This window comes from Clavelina lepadiformis, chromosome 2 (assembly GCF_947623445.1).
Source record: "Clavelina lepadiformis chromosome 2, kaClaLepa1.1, whole genome shotgun sequence".
Classification (NCBI taxonomy): Eukaryota; Metazoa; Chordata; class Ascidiacea; order Aplousobranchia; family Clavelinidae; genus Clavelina; species Clavelina lepadiformis.
In genome coordinates, this window is record NC_135241.1 from 20,756,996 (window position 1) to 20,770,723 (window position 13,728).

At 32.9% G+C, this 13,728-nt stretch overlaps 2 protein-coding genes across 2 annotated transcripts in view; both read right to left on the reverse strand.

Annotated features, from left to right (window-relative positions):
- Positions 1 to 13,728, reverse strand: part of LOC143445614 (uncharacterized) — a 56,288-nt gene that overhangs the window by 35,726 nt on the left and 6,834 nt on the right. Inside the window, exons 4-6 of the mRNA XM_076944846.1 lie at positions 12,651 to 12,773; positions 11,691 to 11,831; positions 10,027 to 10,155 (exon numbers count right to left, since the gene is read on the reverse strand). Coding sequence (XP_076800961.1) covers positions 10,027 to 10,155; positions 11,691 to 11,831; positions 12,651 to 12,773 — 393 coding nt within the window. The remainder of the gene's footprint in view (positions 1 to 10,026; positions 10,156 to 11,690; positions 11,832 to 12,650; positions 12,774 to 13,728) is intronic.
- LOC143445619 (uncharacterized) lies at positions 62 to 7,723 on the reverse strand. Its single transcript, XM_076944853.1, has 15 exons — positions 7,531 to 7,723; positions 7,093 to 7,227; positions 6,448 to 6,573; positions 5,750 to 5,872; positions 5,328 to 5,456; positions 4,789 to 4,923; positions 4,151 to 4,307; positions 3,184 to 3,299; positions 2,877 to 3,091; positions 2,707 to 2,806; positions 2,361 to 2,512; positions 1,967 to 2,120; positions 1,734 to 1,868; positions 1,239 to 1,418; positions 62 to 252 (listed from the first exon to the last, which is right to left on the reverse strand). Exons 1-15 carry the CDS (start codon positions 7,670 to 7,672, stop codon positions 77 to 79), a joined length of 2,175 nt encoding a protein of 724 aa, XP_076800968.1. The 5' UTR covers positions 7,673 to 7,723; the 3' UTR covers positions 62 to 76.

A 13,728-nucleotide genomic window follows, 5' to 3' on the forward strand; every position in this document is an offset into this window, starting at 1 on the left:
GCAACATTTACCAATCAGAATTCAGCAAATTCAAAATGAGCCACAAAAACATGGTTTTTAGTAATTTACATGACAGTCACCCACTTTGCATTAATGCCCTTACTTTCTGAAACTGATTCTGATTCTGAAACACTTGAACTCGATGAGCAAAAGATATCGCTCCAGGAAGAATTTCCCATGAAATATTGAGCTTTCTACCATCGCATGTAATTGGATCAGCAGTAATTGATGTTTGGGGAGCGTAATGAAGTACTGCAACAAGGTGTTAAGCCTTGGTTTTAAAATACTTTATACAGATAAATTTTGTAGTAACAGATACCCAGTACTTCGTAGAAAATTTCAACAACATAAGTAGTAATGTAAAACATTAAATTAAGCCTTCAATGAAACGTGTTTTGAGCGGTAAAGTTCTAGCAAATTAATTTTTATCAATTACTTCTTCGGCTGTTAATTTCACCTATATCTCGACTCCGTAAAGACGAAACAAACCTAAGATGTCTCTGGCTTTAAAAAATGGCACCAAACATTTGGGAAGTATGTGAGCATGTGAACTGTGAATTTCAAAACAATATTGTACACCCTAATCGTCCCATTCCTAATTTGTTCTTAACGCTATGTCAAGTATTATTGAATCAGTTAATATTCAAGTTATAGCTCCTTTTCCAGTTGGCCACAACATCCTCAGTACACCCCTTCAGAACGCCGTGGTACTCTGTGATTAGCCCAGAAAACTGTTGGACTCTAACATGAAAAATTTGCTGTGATCTCTGGTTGAGAGATCACGTGTCTGTCGTCATCTATCAAACTCCATATGACCTAACTTTCATGAAGGCTGCTGCTGCGTGTCGCTCCTCTGCCAGCAAAATTTACAGACAAACATCTCCCACAGGATACAAATTCAGCAAAACAAAATATAAGACTTTTTGTGATATTCTGTCTCGTGCAGTACAGCACAAGCACTTATAAAACTAGCCATTAGTAATTAAATGCACTGAGGATTGCACTGAGAGGTACTAAAATTTAACGGTAGAGTGCTATGTGACATGATGCGTGGCATTAAATGCCATATAGCACTGCACGACGCTAAACGGAATTTAAAACATAAATATAATAATTGAATATTAACGAATAAAACGGAATTTAAACAAACATATTGATTGGAGTCGAATTTCTTATCAAATCAGTAAAACTAATAAAACTTTATCGCTGATCAAAATTCACAAAATATCAAACAATACCTCTACATAAAGGGAAAGAATTTCTGCTCTGATATTTCGAAACAACAAGATCTGCTCCAGTTTGGTATATACGTATGCAACCATCTACATTTTGTACGATGTTTTCTTTCAATGTAACGTTAGATTTGGCTGATATCCAGTAATAGTAAAAGTGGCTGTAATGGATGTAATAGCTTTTCTCTATCAAAACAAAAATAATCACCTATGACCTTAAAAACTTAAATAAATCTGTCTTTATTATTTCGGATGTATGAAGTCAAGACTAAGTTAACAACTGTACAGTGTAAATGATTACCAGCATTACCCACTACCCACAGCGTCTACCATAGAAAAACTATTGATTTGGGATTAACACGTTAAAATAATATTCGACTTCGAATATTTCAACTGAACAACAAGTTATGGGAAAACATCCTTTTTAAAGCCCTGCTATGAAGTTTCACATACAACAACAAAAATTATAATTTAACCCATAAAGCAAGCTCAAATTCCTACTTAGTAAAGAGTTTATTTCATTCCGGGATGTTTTATTGGATACTACAGCCAAATCTCCATAAGATTTGCAAAAATCCAAAGCATCTTTACAAGACATTTCTCTTTCGTTGGAAGTGTAAGTACGTTGGTTTGTAACTAGGAGTAATCAAAAGCAAATAAAAATAGTCAATAAATCAATACCTATTATACATTTTTAATCTATAGTAAGATAAAATAAATAAATCACACCCAACCTGTGTGAAATACACCACTTTGAACAGGATTGGCTTGATTGTATTCATTTGTAGCAGAACATTTAAATAATAATAAGGAAGTTTCCTTGCATTTTACTCCATACACTCTCAGTTTTTTTGATACACGATAAGGATGAGATGCATTAATAGCAAACTAAAATTTAAATTTGTAAAAATTACACCAGTACGGATCAAAACTTTGACCAGAAACGGTAAGTTATCGATTTCAGTCTTGAGATATGACGGATCGACTAACATTGTTAAGGTACACAAGCATTCATCATCATCTTGTGTACGGAAAGGTTAATGGAAGAGAAGTGATAATTCCATTAACCCTACATTTTCTCGTTATATTTCATGTTCGGTTTACATTGTAATATATTTTTGATTTCACCTGAAACTGGCTGGTCACCGGGAGCGATGATCCATTTGCAAAAGTCCATTGTACATCTGGTGTAGGATATCCATCAAATGTGCAGGAAAACTCCACCTCGTTGTTTTTGGGTGATACAGTGTACTTTTTGGAATGACGGAGTTCGGGAACACCTGTTGTTTGATTATTATCATTTTGTAATTGTCATAGACGTTTGTTTGAACAAATAAATGGTTTAGTACCAAGTGTTTAATGTGATGTTGCCAAATGTACAGCATTTAAAAGCTGAACTAACTACGCATTAAACAGCACCATATCAAACAGTTAGAAAAGATACATTCATTTTCCAGCGTACTGTAACATTTACCTTTTACGATTACTTGAAGATGTGCCCAGCCTTCAGTCTCTCCACTCTCATGAACATTTTGCACCTTGCAATCGTACGTTCCTGCGTCATTGTACTGAGCCTTTCAATATTTAAAATATATTAAGTAGCTGACATATAATACCATTTATTTATGAAAAAACCCAACCTACCTTTGTCAGAATTAGGTCACTGTTTGCAGTTGACTGATTAACGTGTTTTGTGGTTTGGTAAACCGAAGTTGATCTATCAGTAACAAGAATTTCATTCTTGTACCACATCACTGTAGGACGAGGATTGCCAACCGAACTGCAAGAAACTACAACTGGAGTAGTAGAGTTCCGCATGACTTCGACGGATATGTTAGACAGTTGTATATTTGCAGGAACTATTAAACGAATTTTAAATCAAGTAACAAACGAGAAAAAATACTACAAATACCAAAACCTGATACTGTATTGACATTACCAAGCTATTTACCTTGAACATTTACATATTTGTGATGCTTTTCATAAAATGTGTGACCATCAATAGCAAGTGTACACGAAATCAAATACCACGCACTGTTTTCAGCATTTGTGATTGAGTATGTTATGCTAAAAACAAAGGTAAGTATCTAATACCTACATGATGTTTTTTCTTACACATTTATTCGGCATTTTGCCAATTTAGACAGAGACTAATACTCGGAGAAATCAAGCGGAAGTGTAAAAGGGGAGAATACCAATGTAATAAAAGGTCATCTAGAGTAAATCTCGAAATTTTCAATCGTGCAAAAATATCATTGTATTCATTGTTGCTAAATAGTCATAAACTGTCTGCAGTAAAACTGATACTTCAATTAAATCGACTACCTATAATTCTAGAAAATTTGCTTTATCTACTATTTTAACTTTTTGACAGTAAAGCAGAGATAAAACATAAGATTCGTAACAATACAATATTTCATTACCAAGTTTTTTCGAGAAACACAATGTTGTGACATAGGCGATCGGGAAACACCATAATCTGTCGTTTTTTCTAACCTTATAAACAGAATACAATCAATCATGTGTAGATGACTTCAATCAGTTACAAAAACCTTAATGTCAATGGGTTTTCGTGCATTGTTCAGTTCCGCATTAAGAATTGATTCTAATCGATTACTTTAAAGGTTAGATAAAATCAGCTATTTGGGTGCAGTTCAAAGTACTTAATGACAACTTTATTTTAGAAATTAAAAACCGCTTTGTTGATTGCAACTCGATTTTATGGGGACACCAGGCACCGTGTGCACAATAGGTATAAGGTCTCCGCATATACAGATACTAGATATAATTACTAAAGTCATTAACATTAGCAGTAAATATTACCAAAAGCAGATAACTTCTGGCTTTTCTTTTAACTGAGCAGTTAGCATCTACAACGATCAACCAAAACAAGTAAAGACACAGCAATTCTAACCAACCTTTTGCTGTTTACAAGGGTAAAAGTGTGCAAATCCTTTGACTGACTGGACAGAGTGCATGTAACGCTATCTTTCACAAAATAAATATCATAAGAAAGAGTGACTTCTTCTCCCTTTTCCACATTAATTTCGGATTTCGAAATGATGCTAATAATTCCTGTAATGTAAAATTCCAGCTATCATTTTATATTGCTAAATACCCCGAATGTGTGCATAAAAAACTTTCAACAAAAAACACTAATGTAAGTTATAATAGTAAGAATAAATAAGAATAAATTGATATGTCATTATTCTAAATTTTGCATTTCTGTTTTGTAATGAACATTGTCATAACATATAAAATAAGATTTCAAAGATCAACTCGAATAATCTTTGACGAATTAATTGTAACCACTAAATAAAGAAACATCATGATCAGCAAAGAAAACGAGCAGTAGCAACAGTAGTTTTTAAAATAACCAGCAACTTTCCCACCATGAAAATAAACTCGAAACAAAAAGATACAACTCAAGTTGTAAAATATCACTAATAAAACATAAACATTAGTTTTATATTTGTACCAAGTGCAATTGGCATATTAGTAAGGAATAATGCTAACTAGCATCATAACTTACCTTTCATTTATAAATTTTACTAACCTGTGCAATATGTCCCATTACCACTATAGCCTAAGGGACATTGGCAATTAAAACTGCCTGGAGTGTTTTGACATATGGCATAAGGAGAACATTTGTGTAATTTTTGTCCACTTTGAACTAAACATTCATTAATATCTGAAATGATAATAAAAAGAAGTAACAAGAGCTGAACAAGAAAATATTTTAACTTTTTAAATATTAGGCATTAACATTTTATGTGAGAGCATTGATTTTTCCACTCATGACTCATAAAACTTTATTAACTAGAACTAATTTTATCTCAATGGACCCAACATGAAAAGTACAGTCAAATAAAACTACAATGACAAACAACACGGCCATAGCGCTTAGATACGTCATGTATGCTCTCACTTAAAGCATAAACTGCAACAGTCGAATGCAAAATTAGTACTCTTAATTAGTAAACATGAAAATACTTATAGTTCCGTGCTCATGTGCCTAATGTATTTAAAAACTGTTATACAAGTCTCATATAATATTGATTGTATTTGAATAGAAATGTTACACAGATTCTGCACCTTGACAGCTTCCTTCCGCACCATTCCCAATGTAACCATCTTTGCATGAACAGCTATAACTCCCGTGTGTGTTGATACAGTTCGCATTATCATCACAGTTGTGTTGGTTGGTCGTACATTCATTGACGTCTGAATCCAAAATAAAACAATTAGTGTCAGTAGGAAAACAATCTAAAGATATTCATTTAAAATGGTTGGTTTTTAAATTAATCAAGCTCTTTCAAAACTTTGAATGCAATGAAAAATATTTGCTAACTTCTACACACACACAAGAAAATAATCATGCATCAGGATCCCTAATCATACATAACATGAGTTATGCATAAATAACAATTATTCTATAAAGAAAATGTTTTCTAACATTTACGCTTTTAAATTATCTTATTGTGCTTTTTTTTAATTTTCAACAGTTCTATTGTCACCTTGACAGTTTTTATTTCTGCCAGTTCCACGGTAACCTGCACCACAGGAACATGTGTAACCTCCATCGGTGTTATCACATTTTGCATTCACATCACAATAGTGAAGACTGCATTCATCAACATCTGAAAGATATTAAAATATTATTCTGAATACATAGCAGACTTGACAGTCACACATAAATTCTGCATTAAAATCACTGACAATACTTTCAAAGAAGTGCCGATAATTAATAAGAAGTATGCTGATTGCAGAGTTTATAACATCTCACTTAAAAAATTAATTTATAAATAAAAAGATGCTGTAATTTCTTGATTACAAGCCAAGTCGAATTATCATTTTTTACAGTTTCTGTATCAGGGGCAGCATGTAATTATTTTTAATATCTACCTTGTATCCACAACAACCATCAAATTTGAACATACCTAACCTCAAATCTCAATTGACCTATAATTCTTTATCCCAGCTTACCTACACATTTTTGTTAACATGTTTTTTCAGTGCCTTTAAGCTTCGTGATAAATGAGAAACCCAACCTTAATCTCAAAGTCAAAATAAAAATAGTCGAGGAGTTTCCATGATCATTATAATCAATGCAATGCATTCAAAAAACATCTAGTGTTTTCATTAAATGGTTGAATAATAAATTAGGACAAGTAACAATCTCATAGCAACGCATTTTTCTGTGAAAACTACTCACCTGAGCACATTATTATTCCATCACCAATGTAACCGCTTTTGCATAAGCATTTAAAGCTGCCAACATTATTATAACAAAATGCATCTTGATGACAATTTCCAATATTGGTTGAACATTCATTGATGTCTAAACAGCAATTAAGGTCAAAAAAACATAAAAATTTAAAACCAGATTTTAACAATCAATAACATTCCACTGTAACAATAAGTATTTAAACCAACATTTTTTCACAAATTTTACTATGTTTATCTTGTTTTCCCTCAAAGCAAAAATAAATATAAAAAATGAATTATACTGTCTAAAAATATATATGATTTACAATTAATATTTTAATTGAGCACAAAAACATTTGAAAAGTCATTTGGCAATGTAACTTGTTCAAGTACAAGCTTGTGTTTACGTTAAATAAAACTAAATTACCTTAATGTTGCTACCTACCTGCTGTTATAAAAACAATATAATTGGTAATAGTGTAGAATTTCTAGATCATATTTTCTAAAAGAGTTAGTAATTCATTTAAAATTAACAATCACAGCTGCGCATAACCAAATTTAACGCTAAATAGAAAGTGTAAGGTTTAACAATGTAGTTAATGCAAATCTTCCACGATAACATCATCAGAATTTTTCTCTGAACAACACTGACCACTGCAAGAATGGCCGCTGCCTGTGTAGCCTTGCTTGCAAAGACATGTGAAACTTCCATGTGTATTCTTACACTCCGCGTGTGGGGAACAATGATGTCTACTTCTTTCACTTCGACTGGCACATTCATTGATATCTAAGATTAAGCAAGCATAAAAACAGTCAACATAAACAGTAAAAAACAACTCTAATTCTAATAAAAGTAAGTGGGAAGGAAATAGGAGAGTTACAAGTAAGTTTTGTTCGTGTCATGCCAGAAATAACTATCAATAACCCGAATATTACTCTTGCAAATACATTGATACCAGATGTGTTAAGATTGAATACCATTTTAAAACATTTTTAAACAGAATTTTCAGGGATTCAAACTAGTTAGGTCAAAAAGTTGTGTTAAAAGTTGATACTTAAGAAAAACTGTATAAAATAACTCAATACATACCCATACAACTTCCTGTCATACCACTCTCTTGATAACCATCATTGCATGGACAAACAAAACTGCCTGGATTATTCACACAGTGACTATTACTATCACAAGGATTGTCTTCACATTCATTGATATCTAAAGTTTTATTTAACATTTTAAGGAACTTAATTTACACAAATCTGAATTGATTTTTCCCTGCAGTTTTATCACTGTCTGACAATTTATAAATATATATATATATATATATATATATATATGTATATGTTGGTTCATAAAAATCAAGTAAAGTACAGTGATATGTCAGAACTTAAACGCTATTAAAACTCAAATAGTTTAATAGTCAATAGCTAAACAAATTTTGCGAAAAAAATAATTAATGTATGTTGGTCTTTCCAAAAACATTGTGCTGCAGTGCACCATTTCATCAAGAAACTTGAACATAATAACTACAATAACTTACTGTATGACTTATTCTCTTTTTTGTCTTCTGCTTACTGTTCTAGATTTTACCTTACTAGTCTATCAACCTGCAAGATCTTCTTCCTCGGAAGTTCTTACATTGCTAATTTTTTACGTTAGGCAGAAATTATGACATTTGTCTTTGGTTTTCTTGCCTGAAATCAAGGTTTTTTAAACAAGTACCCTTAAAACTAGATATGGATAAAAGAAAATGTGCTACTAAACTTGAGAAAAAGGAATGAACTGAAATAAATCAAACATTAAACACATTAGGTAATGCATGTAATGTTTACTTATTTGTCAGCGCATTGCATATGCAAGTAAGGTCAAGGATATTTTGGACCTTCAGGCTTTGGTACCCAGAGGAATAGGCGTCGATTTCCCAAGGGGGGCCAAGGAACACGCCCCGCTCCCCCAAGTTGTGAATTGTAGGGGGGCAGAATCTAGGTTTACCTCTGGGCCAGATGTGAGCCAACTTTTTCCACACCACTGTTATCATTGTTATTTGACTGACACTTTTTTGCATGTTGACCATGAATTGGTATCTAACATCACAAATCATTAGCAACTAGTGATTATTACCAGCTGCAATAAATAGCTGACTGCCGCGTGTTAGTTATTGTACAGATTCATAAAAAATGACCAAAGATCAATCTGATAGATATAACTATATTAAAAAAAGTAAATAAATAATGAAGCATTTTTTACAAGCAAGATCAAAAAAGACAGTGTCATCATCTGAGCCACTGTCCAACATTTTGTAAAGTCCTTGAACACTATAAAAGTAACTGGAAAAAAATTATAGGCTTCAATGCAGTCTTAACAATTTTGACAAAAAGCGGTTCATCTTCAGTGCCGTCCATTTAATTGGAAATACTGAATTGCTTGAAAACCTTTGTCACCATGTCAGATGGGATGCTGTCTGAAGCCTAGATCTTTCACCCATTGCACAAAACTTTCTAACTCCAAGAGCTAATCTCAGAATAAAAAAAATCAGGAATGTTTGTATCGTATAAGCAAAAACTGTCTATGTTCAGTTGATCATTATGTCGCAACGTAATTGTGCTATTTAACTAAAGTAATATGGACCTCACATTGACAAATACTCAAATAAGTTCACTCCAGGCTTGTATATTATAGTTAGGTACGCAACAATATCTATTGGTGATTGCACTATAAAATAATATAGGTCACAAAGTTGGATCAGCTGGCACACAATTTAACCCTTTGAACAAGATACAAAGTACCCACTATACTAGTAGCTAATGTCACCAGCTTCTACAGGTTACTGACTTCTTAAAAATTTGGGACTCCACCTTTAAAATTCTCAGTAAATCATTTAATTATTGATATTTGCAAAGGTCGGATGGCGTTAATATAGTGGCTATATCAGGAGTAATCTTGCGCAAAATCCTAAACAATTATTATTAATTTTACTTTTCTTATCATGAGCTGCTTTTGCAACACAAAATTTAAAACCACCGCTCAATTAAATTCACTCCAGGCTTGCACATTATAGTTAGGTATGCAACAATACCTATTGCTGATTGCACTATAAAATAATATTGGTCACAAAGTTGGATCAGCTATTGATTCAGTAATTACTTTGCCACCTTTGTTGGCTGGACATGGTTTTTACAAAAAATGCCTCAAATGATTTAGGATTAAAGTAAATCACTATTTTTTCGCCAAATGGGTTTTCTACGGTAAAACCCTTTCATAGGAAAGTAAGAAACAGCTTTTATTGATTCCCCAATGTTACCTTAGATGGGTCATGACAGGAGTATCACTTAATGTGAATTATCATTAACGCTACAGTTTCTTTATACTGTGGTCACCTCCGCAATTTACACCATTCCCCGTGTAACCAGCATTACAGGTACATGTAAAACTTCCTGGTGTATTGTCACATCTTGCATTTAAATTGCAGCTGCGTTGGTTCCTTGAACATTCATCAACATCTAAAATAAAAATATAATTGTTGCAGTGGGCGGAACGATAGATCATGATAACAATTTATTAGTCATATGTAATCATAAGTATTGATACCTCTGCAATTTCCTCTTCTGCCATCACCACTGTAACCAGAAATACATCTGCATAGAAAACTCCCCAATGTGTTGGTACATCTGGCGTTCCTGTCACAATTGTGGCTGCTAGTTTCACATTCATCAATATCTAAAGAAAAGCAGTGTTTATTGACAAAAGAGAGAACAAATATTAAATATAGACCAAAGCGCGGTAATCTCCCGTTTAGGTGACCTTAACTTAAATGTTATAAGTTAGAAGTTAATTAGAAGCACCTTATCTGGTAAGTGTGTACTTAGATTTTTAATAGATTTTTTTGTAATACACAAACATGGAAACTTATCTGAAAATATTGGAACTGTAGGTTTTAATTTTGCCTTGGTATCTCATGTGTAATGAAATTATTCCCATGTAAGTAACTTTACGCATTCCCACTTGAAAATACCACATGTTCTTATTACAATTCTATCTACTGCTGAACAGTGTGTCATTTTATATAATGCATTTGGTTACAGGTAAGTTAAATTTGTAGCGAACAGTAGAGCATTGCAGGTTGCAGTTTTTTAGCGTAGTGTCAAGAAAAATGCGATTTTTCAATTTTTGTATGACCATTTCATCTGTTTGGATGCTCGAATGAAGTTCATTCTTAGCATGAAGCTGTCATATATTGTTTCATCACCTATCCCACTGCTTTTTATGGTAACTTGGAGTAAAAGCTCCTTAGTAATCTTAACTTTTCAGAAATAAACAGCTTACAAGGAACAAATAGCAAGAAAGTTTATAGATATGTGACTTTACACAACAAATAATCAGCAATAATGATCGGCAGGAAATTGTTTTATTCTTTGCATTATCTTGTTTGCAGGTAAAATGCTAGCTGCAGTGTTTCACACCAAATACAAATATATACGTACATGAACATTGAGAGACTTGAGTGAAGAAGTATTATTATTATCATTATTATTAATATTTAACATCCAAGGTCGCATGTGATTGATAAACAAGTCTTTTTACTTGCATGCTTTGAAATATTTTATGTTGATACTTTGCAGTAATTCAAGGGAAAATTAATGTGAAACTAACAAAAAAAATTTAAAAAACCATTAAAATGACAGTTTTTTGCGCAACAACCATTGATGCACATCATGTTCTACACTCCATAGAAAAGCTTGAAAGATTAACCGCAGACCAGTTTTTCATGTTTTAGTAAAGTTTATAATCAAAGAAGTATGACTGTAGTAACTGGTAGGACTAATAGTTATCTTTGATTTATCATCAAATTTTATAGCGGAAAGCGTTTTAGACATGCAGTAAGGTGGTACAGCACATCAATGTTTTGTGTTGTATTGTACAACATCCCATATTTTTTTACATACAATGATCAGTTTTTTAGCAACAGTTTGTGGAAGTATGTATTAATCCTGATGTGACACTAGCCTTCAATTAATCTTGAAAAGAGAACATGGAACATCGTACTAAAGTTTGCCGATCACTGTTCGAAATAATCTAATTTGCCATCAAGCAACAGTCAATGTACTGCAATACTGCACCAGTATTAAGTACACACTAAGAAAAGTATGGCAAACACTACAAAATGATTTTAGATGTATTGAAATGGTTTAGTTTTCTTCATAAATTACAAAAAATATACCAAACCTGAACAGTTTCCTGAAAATTTTACATACCTGTACAATTACCATTTCTTCCATCACCAGTGTAACCAGGATTGCATGAGCAACTGAAACTCCCTATTGTGTTGGTACATTGTGCCTCACTTTCACAGTCATGTCGTCTCCAACTGATTGTAGTTCTACATTCATCGATATCTGGTCAAAAAGTAGGCCAAAAAGGATTAAAGTACAGTCGAATCCGCTTAATTCGGACACCGGATAACCCGGACAACCGCTTTATTCGGCCAAAATGCTCGGGAACGGAACAAAAGTAAAAATTAAACGTAAAAAAACTCCTGTTAATTTGGACAATTCTCCGCTTAATTCGGACACAGGTTCGCAATTCCATCGTTAGGTTATGATACAATAAACAGTACTTCGTTCGTTTTAAGACAAGATTCAATTGCATTATGAGTGATTATGGTGAAATAATGACGATCGATGCAGTAACAATCGACAATGAACTCATATAAGGCCGTGCCAGCTTCATAGTCGCTTTTACTTCGGTACAATTGCGTCCATCTTGTAGGACAAAATTGTACGGAAAAGTTTAGCACAAAAAGTGAAATTGCTCACTAAAGTAAACGAAGACGTTTTATGCGATCAGTGCCAGTTACTGCAGTATAGCGCAGCTGCAATTCATTTATTATGCAACAGTACAGTATTTTAAATGCATTTTTTGCCTTTATGCATGACCATGAAACGAACAATTGATTTTCCGCTTAATTCGGACAAAGCCGTTTTTCCGCTTAATTCGGCCAAAAGTGAGCGGAACCAAAGTGTCCGAATTAAGCGGAGTCGACGGTATATCATTTTTTTTTCGCTAGATGGGTTTTCTACGGTAAAACCCTTTTATAGGAAAGTAAAAAACAGCTTTTATTGATTCCCCGATGTTACCTTAGATGGGTCATGACAAGAAGTATCACTTAATGTGAATTATCATTAATAGTTCAAGACTCTTTATTCTGTGATCACCTCTACAATTTACACCATTCCCAGTGTAACCAGCATTACAGGTACATGTAAAACTTCCTGGCGTATTGTGACATCTTGCATTTAAATGGCAGCTGCGTTGGTTCCTTAAACATTCATCAACATCTAAAATAAAAATATAATTGTTGCAGTGGGCGGAACGATAGATTAATTATTATCAATATACAAACAAGTAAAAATTTGGATGGCAAACCATTAAACCGTTCGGAAAAAAAATGAACCAGCAGTCTACAAACAATACCAAAAGGTTTGTGACAATAATAATACATTCAATGATCAGAGAAAATGCTACCGTACATTACTTTTGAAATTTTTTCGTTCAACTCATCTTACAAACTACATGCATACGTAAAAAGGATCCCATTAGTATTGCAGACTTGTATTGCTAATATAGGCAGGAAAACTTTCAACTAGGGTACACAATTTAACCCTTTGAACAACTTACAAAGTATGCACTATATTAGTAGCTAATGTCACCAACTTCTACAGGTTACAAACTACTTTAAAATTTGGGACTTCATCAAAAAATCCAAAAAAATTAGAAATGTTTGTATAGTATTAGCAAAAACTGCCCATGTTCAGTTGTCCATCATGGAACAACGTAATGGTGTTATTTAACTAAAGTAATATGGACCTCACATTGTCCTTAAAATAAATTGAGTTGCACAAACAAGTAAACAATAAAATCAAAAAAACAATTCTTTTGATAACCAACTGTTTTTATAGCATCTGGTATAAAGGTAAATAAATAAACAACAACAATGACATAATCTTCTGTTCCTTCAATGACTTACAGCCAATGAAATGCTTGGATAAACTACACATAGTATTTGACGAATAAAGGAATCTGTCAGCAAGATCTAAATATACGTTATAGAAAAATATACTTTGCTTAAGATGGCATCTTTGCTCAAGATGGTTTGTATGTAAAATAAACTGCAAATGCACTGAAAACAAACAGACATCTCAAGTAAACAACTTATTTGTGTAACTGTGACAACTAAAAACCAAAAAAGCTAATACTTGCGACAAAACTTTAAATTCTAAGAATGAAAAAACT

What these genes read in the sequence shown, in the direction of transcription:
- LOC143445619 (XM_076944853.1), bottom strand. Translation starts at nt 7,672, where the DNA reads ATGTTAAATAAAACTTTAGATATCAATGAATGTGAAGACAATCCTTGT. An exon ending in TGCGGAAGGAAGCTGTCAAG is followed by an intron (nt 4,924 to 5,327) that starts GTGCAGAATCTG and finishes TTATCATTTCAG; the next exon opens with ATATTAATGAATGTTTAGTT. An exon ending in TCTTCAAGTAATCGTAAAAG is followed by an intron (nt 2,513 to 2,706) that starts GTAAATGTTACA and finishes ATCAAACAACAG; the next exon opens with GTGTTCCCGAACTCCGTCAT.